The sequence below is a fragment of the Limanda limanda genome, chromosome 20 (genome assembly GCF_963576545.1).
Source record: "Limanda limanda chromosome 20, fLimLim1.1, whole genome shotgun sequence".
Classification (NCBI taxonomy): Eukaryota; Metazoa; Chordata; class Actinopteri; order Pleuronectiformes; family Pleuronectidae; genus Limanda; species Limanda limanda.
This window is the reverse complement of record NC_083655.1, coordinates 16,231,010-16,248,680: the sequence shown is the minus strand read 5'-3', so window position 1 is coordinate 16,248,680 and position 17,671 is coordinate 16,231,010. Positions and strand designations below refer to the sequence as shown.

The 17,671-nt window shown below is 43.2% G+C and overlaps 1 protein-coding gene across 1 annotated transcript in view; it reads left to right on the top strand.

Annotated features, from left to right (window-relative positions):
• The first annotated feature begins 1,261 nt into the window (after nucleotides 1-1,261).
• Nucleotides 1,262-17,671, top strand: part of adarb2 (adenosine deaminase RNA specific B2 (inactive)) — a 192,161-nt gene continuing 175,751 nt past the window's right edge. Inside the window, exon 1 of the mRNA XM_061094080.1 lies at nucleotides 1,262-1,364. Within this exon, the coding sequence (XP_060950063.1) occupies nucleotides 1,262-1,364 (103 nt within the window). The remainder of the gene's footprint in view (nucleotides 1,365-17,671) is intronic.

The window sequence follows — 17,671 nt, the reverse complement described above, 5'->3', positions numbered from 1 at the left end:
CAGCTATACAAAAGCCACAGATTCTTTCTGAAAGCCTGGACGCTGCGCTTTCACACAAAAATGCCAAAGTGTCACAATGTTGGAACTCAGCGGCGGCGGCGCTCTGTCAGTGGAGTTTCTGCCCCCTGTGTTCACCTTCGCCTTTTCAAAATAAAAAAAGCCACATTTTGTCATGTAAATTGTAGAAAACAATTTGTCAATAGGAAAAGTGGGATAATTAAACTGACAGAGCGCGTATTTTAAACGAGCATTTGATGTGACAGAGTTGTTGCTGTGTGTGTTGAAAAAAGACAGTTAATTGAACATTATAGCATCTTAGCACAGTAATCTTCCTTCGTGTGACTTTAGAACAGAGAGCTGGAATGAGGGGGAATTTACTTCAGATCCATAATCCTGCGAGAAAATGAAAAATCCCAAATCTCAGTTGACAAAAAGTAATTTACAAGGAGAGGACAGAGACAATTTGAAGTGTTTTCTACTTAGTTTTTCTTCCTCAGTGTCTAAATGATCCCACCCTCCTCTTCCGCCAGCCTGAAGTTGAGTTTGCAGAAGGATGGAGCAACAGGACAAACCCACGTTCAAGCCCCTCACGTTGCCAAACACCCGACCTGCTGCAAGTGCCCTTGAGCCAGCGTCCCTGCACCAGGCTGACCTCTGACCTCAGAAGGGAACAAGCCTCCCCTGCAGTGCATGTGGGAGAAGAAGAAGAAGAGGAACCAAAAAAAAAAAAAAGTGTGGAGTAAGTGGAAGCGGGTGAGGAAGGGGTGTGGGCTGGAGGGTGTCGCTGGTGATGTCACACCTCCCAGACAGCCACGATTGGACCCTAATTAGAAAGCTCGGCAGCAAATAGATAGGAGCCATGCATGGCTGAATCCAAAGTGGCTGATGCCAAACATTTCGAGTCGGGAGAGGAGCCGGAGGAACCGGAGCTGCTGCGCTGAGAACAGTCTCTCTGTGTCTGTGTGTGAGAGTGTGTGTGTGTGTGTGTGTGTGTGTGTGAGCCGGAGTTACAGAGGTGATATACGCGAACAGCAAGACGCACACACCCACTCCTCCCTCCCTCTCCACGCTGCTTTTCGCAGGGAGAAGCCGACAATACAGAGTCTACCCCGAGTCTACGTCAAACCCTCCTGCGTGGTAGCGACGGCACCGGAGGCTGGAAGCGACACAAAGTGCAGAGCAGGAGTCGAGTTCTCCCAAGTTCTCCTGGTTCTCCTCCTCCGCGCTGCGCTCCAGAGCAGGCGACGGGCTGCGTGCGCCGATGGCATCCGTGCTCGGGAACAGCAGCCGTGCGTCCGGGGCTCAGGGCGGCCAGGTGAAATGCAAGCTGAAGAGGAGGAGGAGGAGGCGATCCAAGAGAAAAGGTAACAACTTTAACACACTTGGTTAGGGTTTTCTTCCAGTGCCGCTCTCTCCTGTTTCCAGCGCGGACAGAGGTCGTGCGCAACCTTGGCGGCGGCACCGGAGCGCACCGCCGGGCGAGCCCTTGCGTGCCATGCAGCCTCAGCCAGCTCCGCGCTCCGGGTTTAGCCAGTGCACATATCCAAATATAGTGGAAAGTGTAGGAACATAAAGAAATGTCATCTTCTCTGTGAATGAGGCGCAATAACAGCCGCTCCAGCGCCTTGGAATGACGCATCGTGTCTCCGCCGCTGGAGCCGAACTTGCCGCTGCGCTGCTGTCCCGAAAACGTTTCATCGTCTCTGACATCCAGGACAATAGGAAGGGAATTAAACTCTGGATTTGCTTAAATAGTTTGAATAATAGACGTAGGTTCGTGAGAAAAGCGCCTTGTTTTATTGTCCTTTTTTTTTTTTCAGAGGAAAATAACTTCCTCATTAAAAAAGATACAAGTTTCTTCCCTAATTTCTATTAACGCCTTCGGATAATTAAACGTGTGTGTTGCACTGTCAGACAACCCCGATGCTCAGTGTATGGAAGCTACACATATTGTTTAAAGAAAATGACCCACACATTTAATTGTCACTTTAACAAGGGCTAGACGCACAATCTTGATTTTCCTCATAATTTCTCAGTTTCCTTTTTTTCTCTTATTGTCTAATTTTGAATAATTTCCCTTCAATGCAAGCTTTGGATCTTAGTGCTCTGCTGCTCCTTATTCACCGACTCTCAACACTATAAAGTTTGAGAATCTGTTCTGGGCCTGACACAGAAAAAAGACAAGATGAAAATAAGGCATTATTTGCTCCAAAATTCAGAAAAAAACATTTAATTTAGTGCCATGATTTTTTTATTTGTGTGTATTTGTTTTTAATTCTAATCAGAGGCGTAAAGAGGAGAAGGGTTCCTCCTGAAGAAGGGAGGATGGAGCCGGTGTGTTAACACAGTGTGACACACTGGAAAACACTCAATTATATGTGTAATTAAAATGGAAAAGCTGCTGATTTCCACTGAATGAAACATGATAACGGTGACAATTTTTTCCTTTTGAGCGTTTGTCTGTAGCCGCACTGTGATATATGCTGACTGGTTTAAATAACCCAGTAAATTACAGTATCTCTACCACTGACTTACATATATTAATGTCATTTATTCCACATTTTCATATGAGAAAAACAACAAAAACCCAGGACTTTAATCACCAGTTTCCATCTCAACACCTCTCACTTTTTGGAGTTGTGTGGTAAAAATGCTCACAATTCACCACCAGCTTTGTTCGCTGTTCAGCTGTTGTGTAATTTGTTGTTCCGTTGTCCACTCCTCTGTGAAAAATGGGGAAATTACATTTTGAAAAGATTGAGAGAGAAGTTATTTCTGATATGTCAGTGAAACCTTTATATTCTGTAAACTATATGTGAGGAAACTCTCCTGATTTTTAGTTTTCTTGATTATTTCCTGAGGTGGTTTTTTTCTCATCAACAGCAACTTTCCCCCCCAAAAAACTGAAGCATCAAACATGTATCTGCTGTGGAGAAGCCACAGACCCTCCCAGAAATATGACATGATCCTTTTTTTTTGCTTACATTTTCTGGCACCTCCATGAGAAAAGGAGGGGAGGATTAAAAAAAATAGCGATGAGACGTTTATTTTTATTTATTTATACGTGTAACAGATGAGAGCACAACTCTTTGTGTTGCTTATGCTTGCAGATACTGACGTGCCACCCCATTGCATTGTGGAATATGGATGAAAGCTCGGAGCGTGTTGACGTATCCGACTGCAATTGAATGCATAACGAGCTTTCATAAACACTTTGCACTTGTCATCAAACTACAAACAGACAACTGCACCTCATTTCCATAACCTCTTGATTTTTAATAGCCCAAGTAATTGAGACAAGGCAGACAATACATAAAATATAGTGCTGAGGCAAATGTATTTACATAATGGAAACGACAGAATTGGTTCCACAACATTAAGCATTGCATATGAGTATCACACAAACGCGCGCACATTAGCTGACAGGCCTTCGCAGCGTGTTTCCGTACGGCTAATTTATCAGCACTGCTGATTCATTCTGATAACACGGGACATTAGGGGCCAGTTCAGGGGACCGCTTGGAAATGAAGTGTGTCTTTAGGAAGTGCTGATGGCCGCTGACTCGCCCAGAGCTGCAGGAGGTGGACGGGTGGTGCTCTGTCCGATCGGATCCTTCCTGTCCCATTGTTTGCCCCAGATTCTGCACATGTTTCCCTAAACTGTCTTTAGAAAATAAAAGCAGTTTGGGATTGAATGATCTTTTTTTCAAATTACAAAAAGCTGAACTGAGCCTTTTTGTTATTTTTGATTCCTTCATTCCAAATGTGATCATCTTGAGGTTTCACACAATTATTTTTTACAGACCTTAAGGCAAAAAGTCGCAGAGGGATTACTGCTTGGTATTTGGGGCTTAATCCCCGGGGAAGAGTGCAGATTATTTGTAGATGGACTCGCTAAAACCTGTGTGTGAGCATTCATAAGATAGTAAGCAGATTCCTCTTCACAACTACTATTAATTTCTTCTTTTTGTTTTGTTTCACGGCTAAACTCTTCTTTGCAGTTGTTCATTTGTCGGATTGGACGACACAAAATAATTGCAGACTGCAGATTACAGGCCTGAGATTGATTTGTCCTCATCTTTTTGGCACCCGGACCCTGTTCTCTGCACGGTCTTCCTCGAAATCCCACACTTTACTAAATCCACCATCTGTGTTTTTTTGCTCTCTGTGCTGCAGTTTGCCAGCCGCTGCCTCATCGTATTGTTCAGGTTACAATACTCCCGTCGGCCCGGGCGCTGGGCTCGTGCTCGCACCTCGCTCTGTGTTTGTTTGCTCTCCCTCAAGCACAGTGTTTGACCACTGTCCCCCTGTCCCCCCCCCAGAAGGATCCATTGACATCCTGTGTGTCTGCCTCTTAATTAATCACAACCTCTTGTGATTATTGTTTGTTGTGTTTATTATGTCGCTTACGTCTCCAAAGGGATGTTCGGTGCCACAAACAAAATCCCTGTTGAGGTGTGTGACAGCCCGGCGGTGTGCAGGAACATGTGTGTGCGTGTGTGTGTGTGTGTGTTTTTCGGCAAAATCCGACCTGTCAATCAGCAGTGTGACCTTTTCCCCCCTCATCGGCCTTTAACTGGGACATATGTGCAACATATTCCTTGTCTTTTATCCACAGAGGTATTTTAAACGTAAAAATAAGCACGGCAGAGATTTATAGACCAACATTATTTCTTTTTACAGCCGTGCTTATCACCCTGTTCTCCCAGCGCACTGTACAGTATATCAGCGAATCATCGGGAGCGCCGAGGGGCAAATGTGAAAAACACAGTGTAACGTAATTTATGTGGCAATTACCGTTTTGAGCTGTCTCTCTGGGCGACTCGGCGGCGGCGGCGGAGGGGTCGGGGTGAGTGTGTGCGGCGGTGGACGTTGAGGCCGAGTGGGGGAGGAGAGGGGGTGCAGGGCAGGGCAGGGCAGAGGGGTGAGGGTCACCCCCCATCGCGCATTCCAGGCTCCTTTTTTTTTTTTTTTTTTTTTTTTTTTTAAAGAGAAGACACCAGAGGAGATGTTAGCGGGGCGGACGCCACAAACGGCGGCAGACCCACCGATGCTCTCTGGGGACTTCTTTGAGTGTCGGACATGGAGCCGAGCCGTGGAAGGGGGGAGGGGGAGTGGGAGGAAGCCCGGGCTCTGTGGAAGCATCCGTTTCTCTCAGCCGTGATGAAGGAAGCATCGGGGTGAGGGCAGAGGTCAGGATGGAGAGAAGAAGCTCAGGATCACAGAACCTCCCTTAGGATTTTCGTCCCTTTTCTATGAATCCTTATCCTGCATTGGTTTGCACATAGTGGATATTTTATGCGAGTGAATTTCCACATGAATCTCTCAGTACTGGTCGCTGTTGGATTGGAAGCTTTTGACTCTGAATTGCACCGAGTTTAAAACAACTTAGAATCGCTTTGTTGTACATGGAGGATGATGCATTTTTTTTGATGGTACAGTGTCAGATATGAGAGATTGTCCTCAGCCTGTAATGAAGCATGAAATTAAAAGTTGTGTTTGGCAGTGGCTGCAGCAGCGTTATTGGAAAACTAACATATTTACAGAAGATTCCATCCTATCTGTTTAGTTACTCTCACCACTCGCTGGTCGGTGGTTAGTTTGTTGCTTTGCAGACGTTCTATGACATTGAACATTACTCAAAGTTAAAACTAAATAAATAATAATATATATATATTTTATGAGCAGCCTTTATTATACAGCAAGAAAAGAGTGGGATGTTAATAATGTGATAAAGGTTCACGTAGGAATAGAACTGGGTGTCTTTTCATCTTTGTTGACTCATAAAGTTAATTGGCTTTTCACCTTTTTGTTGCTAGATTCAGTTTTTTTAGATGTTTGTATTGTCTTGTATTGTATCTCCAGTTTACCTCTGAACAGGGGCGTTACATGTCTCCCCTCATTTCCTGTTTGCCTCTCCCATATCATCTCTTCATTCAAGGCTAAAGATCTAAAAAGTGCATTACAAAAAAACCTGAAGCTTTATGCTTTTTTTAAGCAACTAAAAATTGCAATTTTGTTTTCTCTGTTTATTTTCCACATGTTAGAGTCTGACAGACTGCATCAGTAAAAAAGCTGCAATAAAATATAATAAGATAAAACCAGAGAGCAGGCTTTGACGATATCAGATTTTCACTAAATAATAAATCAGTCAACTTGCAATTTTCATCCTGTTTTTGGCAAATTAATTACTTTACCTTTAGGGTTTAGGGACGATTATCCCTGTGATTGACGACTGAGTAGCTGTATATTGATAAATCCCATTGAAATATTAAATATTTTAGTAGTATTGCTTTTCATTTGAGTTGTTAAAGTCTGCATGTATGCATCGCCTGCATTTAACTTACACTTGTGACACACACACACACACACACACACACACACACACACACACACACACACACACACACACACACACACACACGCTCACACACACACACACACACACACACACACACACATGCACACTACTCTGATTGGGCTGTTTGTGTGTAGGTGCCTCACTGATACAGAAGCAGTGGAGGCGATGATGGACAGACAAATGATAAGAAAGTCTCAGAAGAAACATGAGAGTTTCTTCGTCTGTTAGAGAGAGACACAAAGAGGGAGAGAGACAGCTCATAGGGTAGAACTAGAAACCAGTAACTAACAATGTGGAGTGTGAGCCAAATAGTTACAGCATCAGAGCGTAAAGAAACAGAAGTCACTTAAGGGGCGCAGTATAACTCAATGATATTATAACTGTATTATTAACATTATATCAATAATTGATTTTTTCAATATCATGCTTGTCGTCACTATCGTGTTATCTCTGCACCTCTGTCATTAAGCTGCTCAGGGCCAGATACTACTGCAGTGAGATCTTAATGAAAAATGAAAAATGCTTCCTGCTCAGTATCAGAGACATCGACAGTCCAGCAGATATCAGGTGCAGCTCAGCTATAACGGAGCCGTGATGAAGAGAAGGTTGTGCAGGGTCCGTCTCTTGTTTCATTCACCGTCAAGATTAATTTGATTCCAACCTGGTTCATGTTGTCACTGTGTCAGTTATTCTCTGCCTGGTGTAGAACCTGTGTTACAGCCCATATGCAGAGCAATGGTACAGTATAATTCCTGCAGTGGCCTGTGTTCACATTCAGAGACATTCAGAAATACAATCCTTGTGCAGCAGGACACAGACACACCCACACTGACACACAAACTGACACAGAAGCAGAGAGACTTAAATGAACACACACATCTTGCTGATTGCTGCAAATGATCCACACCACCAGTTTCCTCCTGCTGGTTTGGTTACTGGTTGTCCTGGTTATTGGAACGCAGCGGTTACTGGTGCTGGTTTCCGTGTCGGGACGTCTCAATGTCAGAGCCGCCCGTGTGCAGCGGGAGAGGAGACGCGTTGTTATTTCACAGATGTAAAGCTGCAGTTCCAGCCCCCGAAACACTTCTGTCACATTTGTTTGTGTTGGTGCTGATTACATTAAGAGCTGCGACAGAAACACCGCTGGCATTTATGAGGTTAATGAAGGTCAGCGCCGATGGAGGCGGCGCGGCGCTCCCTCTCTGTGCACAAGCATGGCTCTGTGAATTTTTACAGGCGCTTCCTGATTAAGGGTACAGCGGCGGCGGAGGAGTCGGCGGTTTCAGGACACGGCGTCCTCTAACTGACTGCGCGCTGAGCTGAGGGAGAACGGGTTATTACGACTGACTGTGGTCTCTTGAGGACGGCTGATAAAATGACCAAGGAAAAAGGAAAAGCACAACTTTAGCACATTAGCATAATTAGAAATTATCTCGTAATAGTCCCTCTTGGCTCCTTGGAGCTTGGCGGCGAGCAATTGTATTTAAAGTTCAGGCGCCGAAAAAAACAAAATTTAAACCAAAAATGTCTCAATGACACACACACACACAGGTTGTAGATAAACAGAATCACAAGTATGACAAGCACAGATACCGATTTTAAAATTCATAGGTGACACTTTTAGTTAATTAGTCTGTTGTTTGACAACTCCCACAGTTGGACAGATAAGGGTATTACTCACAGCACAAATAACTTGTTGCGCTTGTTGCCATGACGACAAACACACAGAAGTTTAATGGAGTTAGTCGTGTGTGCTCCGCTCCGTCAATCTGTCCACAGCGGCTTTTCAGGCAGTTGGTACTTTAGGGGGAGACATTTGAGAACAGTTACAGAGCAATACAGTTTATCAGCGCTAACGCATGTGTTGCTGCAATGGGAATTATATTTAGGAGTGCGTCAGATGAGCCTCTGTGTGTTCATTTGTCTGCACACATGTGTGAGTGTGTATTAGTAAGGATTTGTCTCCCTGCGTGTGTGTGTTTGTGTGTGTGCAGCACGTGCTGGTGAGCTGTCAGTCCTCATAAACAGAGATGTAGCGCAGCAAGTCAGCAGCATTATTGCCTCCTGTCAGTGTGTGTGCGTCTGCAGTCTACCAGGCTACGCAACATGAAGAGAGTTGCCTCACAGCGACTGTCACGAGAGCTGGCATTGGACTTGAGAAACAAAGTCGAGACAAAGCGTGGCCCTCTCAGCGCTCTCGGAGTAAAAATATGTGACTCTGCGTTTTACACGTGTCCCGTGAACGCATCACGACACTTTTCCCGTCGAGAAATATTTGATGTTTTTTGGAGGAACTACAAAATCACCTTGTTTTTACAGTTTCTGGCCCTTTTTGCTCGTGACCCCTCCGTGTTGTGTCTGTTGTGAGCGATTGACTCAACCAGCCATTTGAATGAACAACATCTAATTTGTTTAAGATCATTTCCCGCATTTGAAATCATCAGGCAACCCCTTATATTCACCTTTGAGCCAGGGATGATTTGCAGTTTGGTCTTTAATTCAGATAAAAGGTTATTTCTTGCCTCACAACACCAGAATCAAAGGGAAGCAGAATTGTGCTCTGTGAATTAATGATGGATCAACCTGACTCCCCACTGTGCAGCAATGATAGGTCAAAACATCATAACGGCATTGAACAGTCGTACTGAGCTTCCTCAGTGATGCTCATTCCTCAGTGATGCTCATTCAACTCACCGTGTGAAACTAAAACCTTTTAAGGTTTGTGGTTAGAGAGTAGTTAGCATGTCACAGGTTTCTGTCGTAGCCTAACACAATTCCTAACCCGTCATCTAACTGCATGAAAACAGAAAGTATGCTTATTATGTACTAAGCAGGTCTTGATTGAAAAATCTACAATTTTCCAGTTGCATGTATGATGTTTCTTGGACTGTTAGTTAGATTCAAAGAACTTTATTGTCATTGTGCAAGTATAACAACATTATGAAATTATCGTGTGTATAATAAACTAAAAGTAAAATAAGTATAAAATCCTGATCCTACAATATAAGTCGTGGTAAGGAGGGTACGAAGAGCAGATAAGTGACTGATATAGATAAGTATTATAAATAGTATGAATAGTGCACAGAGTATTTAAGTGGTAAGATGGATAGTTATGATAACACTGTTAGTTAGACTTAACATGGAGTTCATAGGCCTCACTTTGGACATTATATTACTTTTGTCTGACATTTTACTAATCAAACTAATGAATAAATCAAAAACACAATCAGTAGATGGCTTGGCGCTCCTGCTGGAGGACTGCCAGCTTCAAATCATCACGCAGCCGAGACGTTATCTACACATTTGATGCAGTCCAATTAAAAATTCGAATAGTTTCCAGTGTAGCTGTTGTTTTAAATGAAGCTAATTCGTCTTATTAATATTATTACTGTGAGCTGTTTAGCATGCTGTCCAGACATTCTCTCACATCTAATGTGAAGTCCTGCCAATAGGGTGGAAGTGCCCGACACATCATGGTGGCAAAACATTTCTCCGCTTTATGATCCTAATTAGCTCTAACTGTGCCATCATCCCTGAGTCATCATGCCTGGAGAGAGGCCAGATCATTTGACGGTCTGCGGGTTTCACACGTTCTCCGCCGCTCTCTCCCCTCTCTCTCCTCCTCTCCTTCACGTCTTTTGTTGCATTTTCTGACTCCTTCTCTCCCCCTCTCTCCCTCTCTCCCCAGCAGCGCACACAGAGTTACCGTTGTCCTCCGGTTTGCTCTTGCGTATTCACAGCGTGGCGGCGGCTGCTGCTGCTGCGAGCACGGACATATTTTGAAAGCAGAAAATAGCTAAAGAAGGTGCTAGACGTTGTGCACAAATAAAAAAAATAAATAAAAAAAAGAAGCCTTACGCAAGTCAACCATGAATTGTGCTCAGCTGCCATTTGAGTGCATTTGAAAATTAAAAATCACCAACGCAGGAGCGCCTCCCGATAGTATCTGATCAGCCGGCAGGCCGCTCGGCTCTCGGGCGACTTAAAACTCCTGTGCTGATGTGGTGCTTCGGCCACATGACAGCACAAACTGCCCTGTGTGCCGCGCTGACACAGCAGTCACCACTGATACCCGGCCTCATATGGAAGAAATGAAATTGGATGAAGCAGCTTAACCCATCCCTTCTCCCGCCATCGGAGTGGGTGCCTATTTGAGATAACGTTAATGAAGGGGACTTTAGTCAAGAAGAGATGCGTCTTATTGCTGGGGGGGTTGTGTGAGGAGGGTGGGGGCTAACAGCATTTATTACCATTAATAAGACGAAGCGTTTTTTACAAGAGGGTCCATCCTGGGGAGGGGGGGGGGCTCTCACCTTAACAACGCTCCATAGGAGTTCCTTTCCGCACGTGGAGACCCGCTCTTCTCCAAACTGGTCTTAACCTTGACGGGACTCCGCACAACTCGGGCTGAGGTGGACACTCAATCACCATAATCACTGCTGTCCATCCATGATAGATCAGTTTTAGGTCATTAATATGAATCTCAGCAGCTTGTGAAGACCGTACTATTCTTCTGTCAGCATGTTTTTTCTTGCAAGACAGATAGCATGGAGTTGGTTTGAGTTCCTCTTCGAGTTACGGCTGCTCCGTCTGTGTACGTTGCTGTTTTTATGCAGTAAAAATGCCGGTTATAGTTATAACAATTGCGAATTTACAACTTGAGGCAACTTTTAACTACTGAAATGAATTCTGTGAAACTTGGTAGGATGGACAAAGAAAGAAGCTATTGACTTTTCGCACAAACGTGAATAAAGGGGCAGATCCAGGATTTTTGTTATTCTCTTTTTTAAAGTGGCAAGAGAGGAACATATTTCCAAGCTAGCACTTCATGGATCTTGATGGTTTTTTGTCTGTTATTCTTGGACTTTGGCATATTTGGCATGTTAATGTTAGTTTTTTAGCCAATGCTCGTACATTTGCTCCAGCTGCCCCTGAACCTTTGGCACAGTCTCACATTCACAACTAAGCGCTCTCTTTTCGTCTAAATATTCAAGACTAGCGTGAAGACTTACATTTTTTCCCAATCTTTTGAGTGTCCTTTTATTTTATGTTATTTTATTCATTCATATATTTTTCAGGTTGTGTCTTTTTTTACGGTGTAGCACTTTGGTCAACTGCTGTTGTTTTTAAAAGAGCTATAAAAATTAACTTGACTTGTCGATTATTGCCTTACTGGTTTGATATCTATGAGAATGGGATGTTTTGTGCAGCTGTATCGATTGGACTTTTATGTTCCATGATAAGTTGTATTAAGACACACACATGCTGTTAGTGAGCTTTACACAGATGCTATAACAGGTTGGAGGTTAAAACAATTCTGTTTGCCTGCAGCTCTGTTCACATCTAAAAATACAAAGCTGGACACATGTCTGCTCATGGCCGCTCTGATTGGCCAATCGTGGTTCAAATGGTCAGATGTCCCTCTCTCTACTTGGTACCCACGGAAGGATTAATAAGGCATTAAATAACCAGTGTTAAACTTTAAGGAGCAAAGCTTTATTTGTGTCATGAGCTCAGTTGCTGTTGTTGTATACAGGGTGCTTTGTATCACTGTGATATTTTCACCTCACTCTGCATGAGAGGTGTGTATATGATAACGGTTGATTTGCAGGAATAAAAAGCACATTTCATCCGGTGGCCATTAGATCCATGTGGCTGATGGAATGGTTTAATGGAAGATTAGTCCATTGATAATGACGAGCGCACACGCACTCGTGAGCTTCCTGCCTGCTTCATTATTCTGCTCACATGTTCGCATTAAATAACAGTTTTCCCTGCTCTTCGCCCTACAGTAAATCCTCTCTCATCCATCGATTCCACCGTCCTTTAGGGGCTCCTTCTAGGAGAGACCGGCAGGCTTATCTTGCAAATCCTTTAAAAGGTATTTAGAAAAACTCTTTGCCTGCATTAACTCTGCCTGATGTCCTGCGTATCACCGCAAAAGTCGGCCAGCGACGGCCGTTCAGGAGTTTTCATATAGCTCGGGGCCGATCCGTGCGATATGCGAAGTCCTGCTTTTTCCCGAGTTTCTTAACAGTCACACGGCGTGGTGTTTATTTTTCCTCCTTGCCACACTGATTTTGATTTGTACAGCTTGAAGCGGCCGAGCGTAATAGATGTGTTTGCATTTGCCGGAAAACTGAGAGTTCCAATCGCTCATCCATTGCCTCTGATAGCCCAGAGTGTATTTGGCTTCACCCAGATAAGGCCTGAGCATACATTGAGTCGGATTCAGTCGAGTTGTTTGTACACACATGGTGCTTTGGCATTGGTCCGCTCGGATGGGCTTTTGGCATGATGGCGGATTTCATCCCCTCCTCCCCTCCCCTCCACCTCCACCTCCCCGGCGACCCGGCAGTGGAGCTCTGGGGCCGGAGCTGTCGGTGAAGGGTGAAGGGTGTGAGGGACCCGGGGCTGTGAATGTTGCTTAGCGTAAAGGACAAAGAGAGAGAGGAGGTCTCTGGGCGTAAAGAGCCCCGGAAAAATGCTTGCCGGACGATCCTGCAAACCCACCCTTCCACATTTAGACACAACGTATGTGTGTCCCCCGTGAGAGACACGCCTCCAGTAAAAACATCCTGAATTCAGCTCATTGTGTGGAAAGATCCTGCTGCACATCCGAGGAGCAGCTGTCCTAATGACTGCTTCACTTCAGCTTTTATCTTTCTTCCATTTCTCTGAATCATGACACGATACAACAACATGACTTCAACTGCAATGTATGTAGTGGGCGGTGTAAAATTGTGTTGTTTTTGTGAAATGGATTGTTTGTGATATACGTTGTAAGTCACAGATAAATGTCTAAAAACCTGTAAGAGACCATTTAACAAAACCTGCTCCTCATATTTTCTGATTTTGTCTCATAAGGACAGAGCAGAGCCACTGAGAAGGAAATGAGCACCAAACGTTCTGAGTTTACATCCTTATTACAACGTTTTTGTTTGAAGAGGCTTTGACTCTGTTACAGATACGCTGGTATCCACAGTACTCAGAAAGAGAAGTTTGGAAAACGCTGCTGGCCCCGTTTTAGTTTATCTTGTAAATGTTCAAAAATGACTGACACTCAAACTATTGTAATTTCATCAAGTTTTATATTGACATGATATAGATTATCAATAAAAATAATGATGGTATTTTCATTATTCGTTGGAGGTCGACAATATTTTTAGTGCATTCATTCACCCTATATGTCAGAGTTGAGACTCCATGTCAGTGTTTGTTAATAACACGCAGTGTGGCGACAGTGGATGTTTGGATTTGTAGGCTGTGGCCAGAGATAAGTAAAGGTTTTCCTGCTGCTCCCTCCGCCATGTTTTTATAACACACAACAAAATGCTGCGCTTGCCGTGCCTGCATCTTGGAGACTTGCTGACTTTGGTTGATGCTGGACAGTATCAACTAAATCATCACAGTACAGTGTTTCCTTTAGGTTCCTTTTAGCACTCCCCAATGAATTCAATAGTGACCTAATTATTGTATAGCTGTAGTAATCATTATTTTAATTTTTTTGTTGCAGACACATTCTTTTATATTTAGCTTTGGATCATGCTCATTTGTCATGTGGTTAAATATCAGCAAGAAAATAGTGACAAAATAAGGAAGAGTTTGAGGTATGTTTTTTAGTTGTAAGGTTAACTTTGTACCTTTGTGAAGACTATTTGTCAGTGAGACAAATTTCATTGATGAATGATTTAGTCTACAAGGTGCTTATTTTATTGCAGTGTGAAACAGTTATTAATAGTTTGAAAAATTTGCCAAAAAGTCGAGACAGCATTTAACAATAGAAGAAGAAAAAGGACCCGAGTCTTTGCCTCTGACGATATAATGTTTGAACGGTGAGGATGTTCTTTCTGCTCGTAGTAATACAGAAATAATATAACAGTGGCCACAAAATTTACAAAGTGAACAAATTCATTCATTTAATCCATTGAAATGGAAACAAAACGTTTTTCTATATACTTAATTCCAAAAAATGTGCGAATACAATATCCAAATTGCCAACAAGCCAATCTCAGACTCACACCTGTCTACAAACCAATCAATGACAAGTACAGGTAGATGCATTCCTCCTGGTGATGTTGACAGGATGTACATCATAGACAAGTCTTTGTTCTGCTCCTTTATTTGCAATTTGAAACCAAAACTAAACGGATTTCATTTAAACAATGGAACAAAGATGTGAACCTTGGTTCGGATCAAGGTCCAGACTTCAAGATGTGTCATGCTACAGTGACTAATGCAGGTTCTACTAAATATTGTATGTTGTAGGTGTGTTGTTAAACTAAACACGTTTCTCTTACTGCAAAAACAGATGACGACAACGCTGAGATACAGACTATAACAAGAAGGTTGTTATTAAACAGCTGCATAGCATACTCTGCATGCCTCTACGTGAGTTACAAGTATCATTCAGTTCAAATTAGATTAAATTAAAATACAAATAGTTTCCTAAATGTTTTAGCGACAATAACTGAAATCAATATAATCTTGTGTTGTGCCATCTCCTCGAGCACCAGGGCTCTGCCACCAAAGCAACAGTCCAACTTGTGCTGCAGTATGAACTCAGTGTGGAGGGGGGGGGGGGAGTGGCAAGTGGGTTTAATGATAATAGCCCTGACGATAGCGGTGATAATCCTCCTGCTATTCCTGCTGACTGCAGAGAGCCTGCGCTTTGTTCTCCGCTCGCCCTATTAGTGTGATGGAGGTTCATTTTCATTTGAATGGACCATCAGTTGGATAAGGAGAGAAATTCTCGCTGGCGTACGTGTGCAGACTCGTGGAGAAGAGATAGCGAGCACGGAGAGGAACACGTGCACGTGAACGGATGCAGGCGCGTGCCCGTACACAAACACAGTCTGTGCTCTGAGACAAAGACACAACAGTAGAGAGGTCACCGCAGGTCAGTGTGTTGACCTCTTTGTGCTGCAGGTGCTATTATCTCCAAGCTGTCACCTGCAGCTGAGGCTTCAGACACAAAGATGGCAGCCAGGGAAAACTTCAAATAACACAGCGACACGCGGCCCGGGAGCTGTGTTGCTCTTAAGGTGCCGTTTGTCTCAGGAAGAGCAGGAAGGTGTTGATTGCAGCACATGTATCTAAAAGCTGTACTATCCCCGGAGTAGGAAACTGGGTTTTTATTAAATAGTGAGTAGGATGGGGATTATGTTCATGACGTCTACTGGGTTCTGCTACTCGGTACTCAGTTTGTGAACGTTTGGCCTTATTAAAAACCTTTGCATGTTGATAGTTTTATCAGAAATCAGCTGTGTTGGGTAGTAATGTATAACATGTAATCAGTTACAATAAGATCATAAAAAAATGGGAAGATAAAAAAAAAGGTAATTCAGTTATAGCTACATTGTCAACATTTACATAAATGTACAGTTTAATGAGATATTGACATATGGCGATTTTCTATTAGTTATTTTTTGCAGAAGAAATGTGTGAAGGGTTTAGCCTCAACTTTGTTTCAACCATTTATACCACAGTGCTCATCAGCTCATTTGTGTCTGCCACAGTAATCTGTTTAAAAAGAGAATTAAAACAGGATGCATAAGGCCTGAGTGATCATGAGTTCATGTTGTGTTGCGAGAAGGGTGGCTCAGATTATGCATTGTGATTCTACCTGTGATATGATGTATATTTGGCCTGACGTGTGACTACAAAGATTGCTACCAGGGGTTTTTGTTTTGAACATAACTTAATCATGATGGATTCATTCTGCATGTTCACAGCTACTGTAGGAAAACTGAAACCAGGGTATATAGTGTCCGTGCAGTGAAACTCAGATTTAAGTTATCAGCCTCACGGAGACAGTTTCCTGTCCGGAGTTGACCCTGAGGTTGCACTCGCTCCCTGTGGCACAGTTAGAGTTTGTCCGGTCCTGGCGTGGTGCTGAATGGACAAACAGCGTAAACAAGGCTCAGCCCTGGCTCTCTGTGTGGGCAGTTTGTCATAGCTGTGACTTCAGGGCTATCTAAATAGCAGCAAGTGGACGCGTTCATCATCACATTCATCCTGAGCAGGGTGAGAGATGGATGCCCTTCCAGTCCGCCGGGTCATGAGTTATCATCCACCAGGGGCTGCTGGTTCATGCAGAGGTCAAAGCACTATTTGTCTTCAGGCAAGTACGCTTTTCAGTTTGAGCCCTGTACTGCCTGCACGAACACACACACACACACACACACACACACACACACACACACGCTCCCACTCATTGCCACAGTCCCACACCTGAGGACCCATGGATTTATGAGTTTACTATGTTTTTCATTCTGCCATGCTTTATTTCCTCTCTCCGAGTTTAAACACCTTGTGGTTGTCTGATCATTCCTCAGTAGAGCTCTACTTAACGTGACAAACTCAATGTTCGGTAGCATTTTATCAAAACATCGTCATTTAAAACTAATGTTGCTCTGTGTTGCAGAGATTTGCAGAAGGAATAGTTTTGTATTCAAGTGTGTTGTCTTTGTTCCTGAGAGTTTGAAGACAAGATTGATTCCACTTTCTGGCTGTAGCCGGCAGGTGGTTAGAAAGAGAAACAGGACAAGTTATTATGTTTAAGTTTTTGTACCAATAAAACAAATAAGTTAAAACACGTTAATCAGGGATGTTTTCAGATGCTCGTAAGTTGCTTCCCATATCACACTAGTTTGTTCATATCTACCATAACTTCAGGGGCAAATGACATATGATGACAGAAAAACACACAGCTAGCCTGTTAGCTATTTTCTCTCTTCCATTGCTCCACAATGATAAAAAACACTTAATTCTATTACCTCATCCATGAACACGATATGCGTCTGAGTCATGTCTGGGATATTTTCAACTTCAATAGTGGTGGAGGTATGATCCCTCCCCTGCTTTATGACATCATCAAACCAAGTCTTTTGTTATTGCTTCGATTGAGAGACCCCTAGTGGCCGAAGTCACATGAAACTAGCCGTAAGATGTGCTACTAAAAACAATTAAACTAATCAATTCAACTATTGTTTTATTGAATCTCACTATTTTACATTACAGACAAAGAAGTAGGATGTTTTGTTTATGAGATACTGAAATATTGAAGACTTTGCAAACAGCTGTCACCTGTAGCACCTGTACACACATACCAACAAGTAAATCCTGTGCAGCCATCACTGTGACCGCTCTGCTGTTGTTGCCAGGGCGATGGCACACTAACATTACTTAGAGGAGGAAGAGTTGTGACAATAGGTCACAGCAAGCATTCACAGCAATCAAAAGTTTCATTACAGTTATGCCTTGAAATAAAAAAGTTTATTGAAGTATGTATAGGCTTATTTTTGGATTA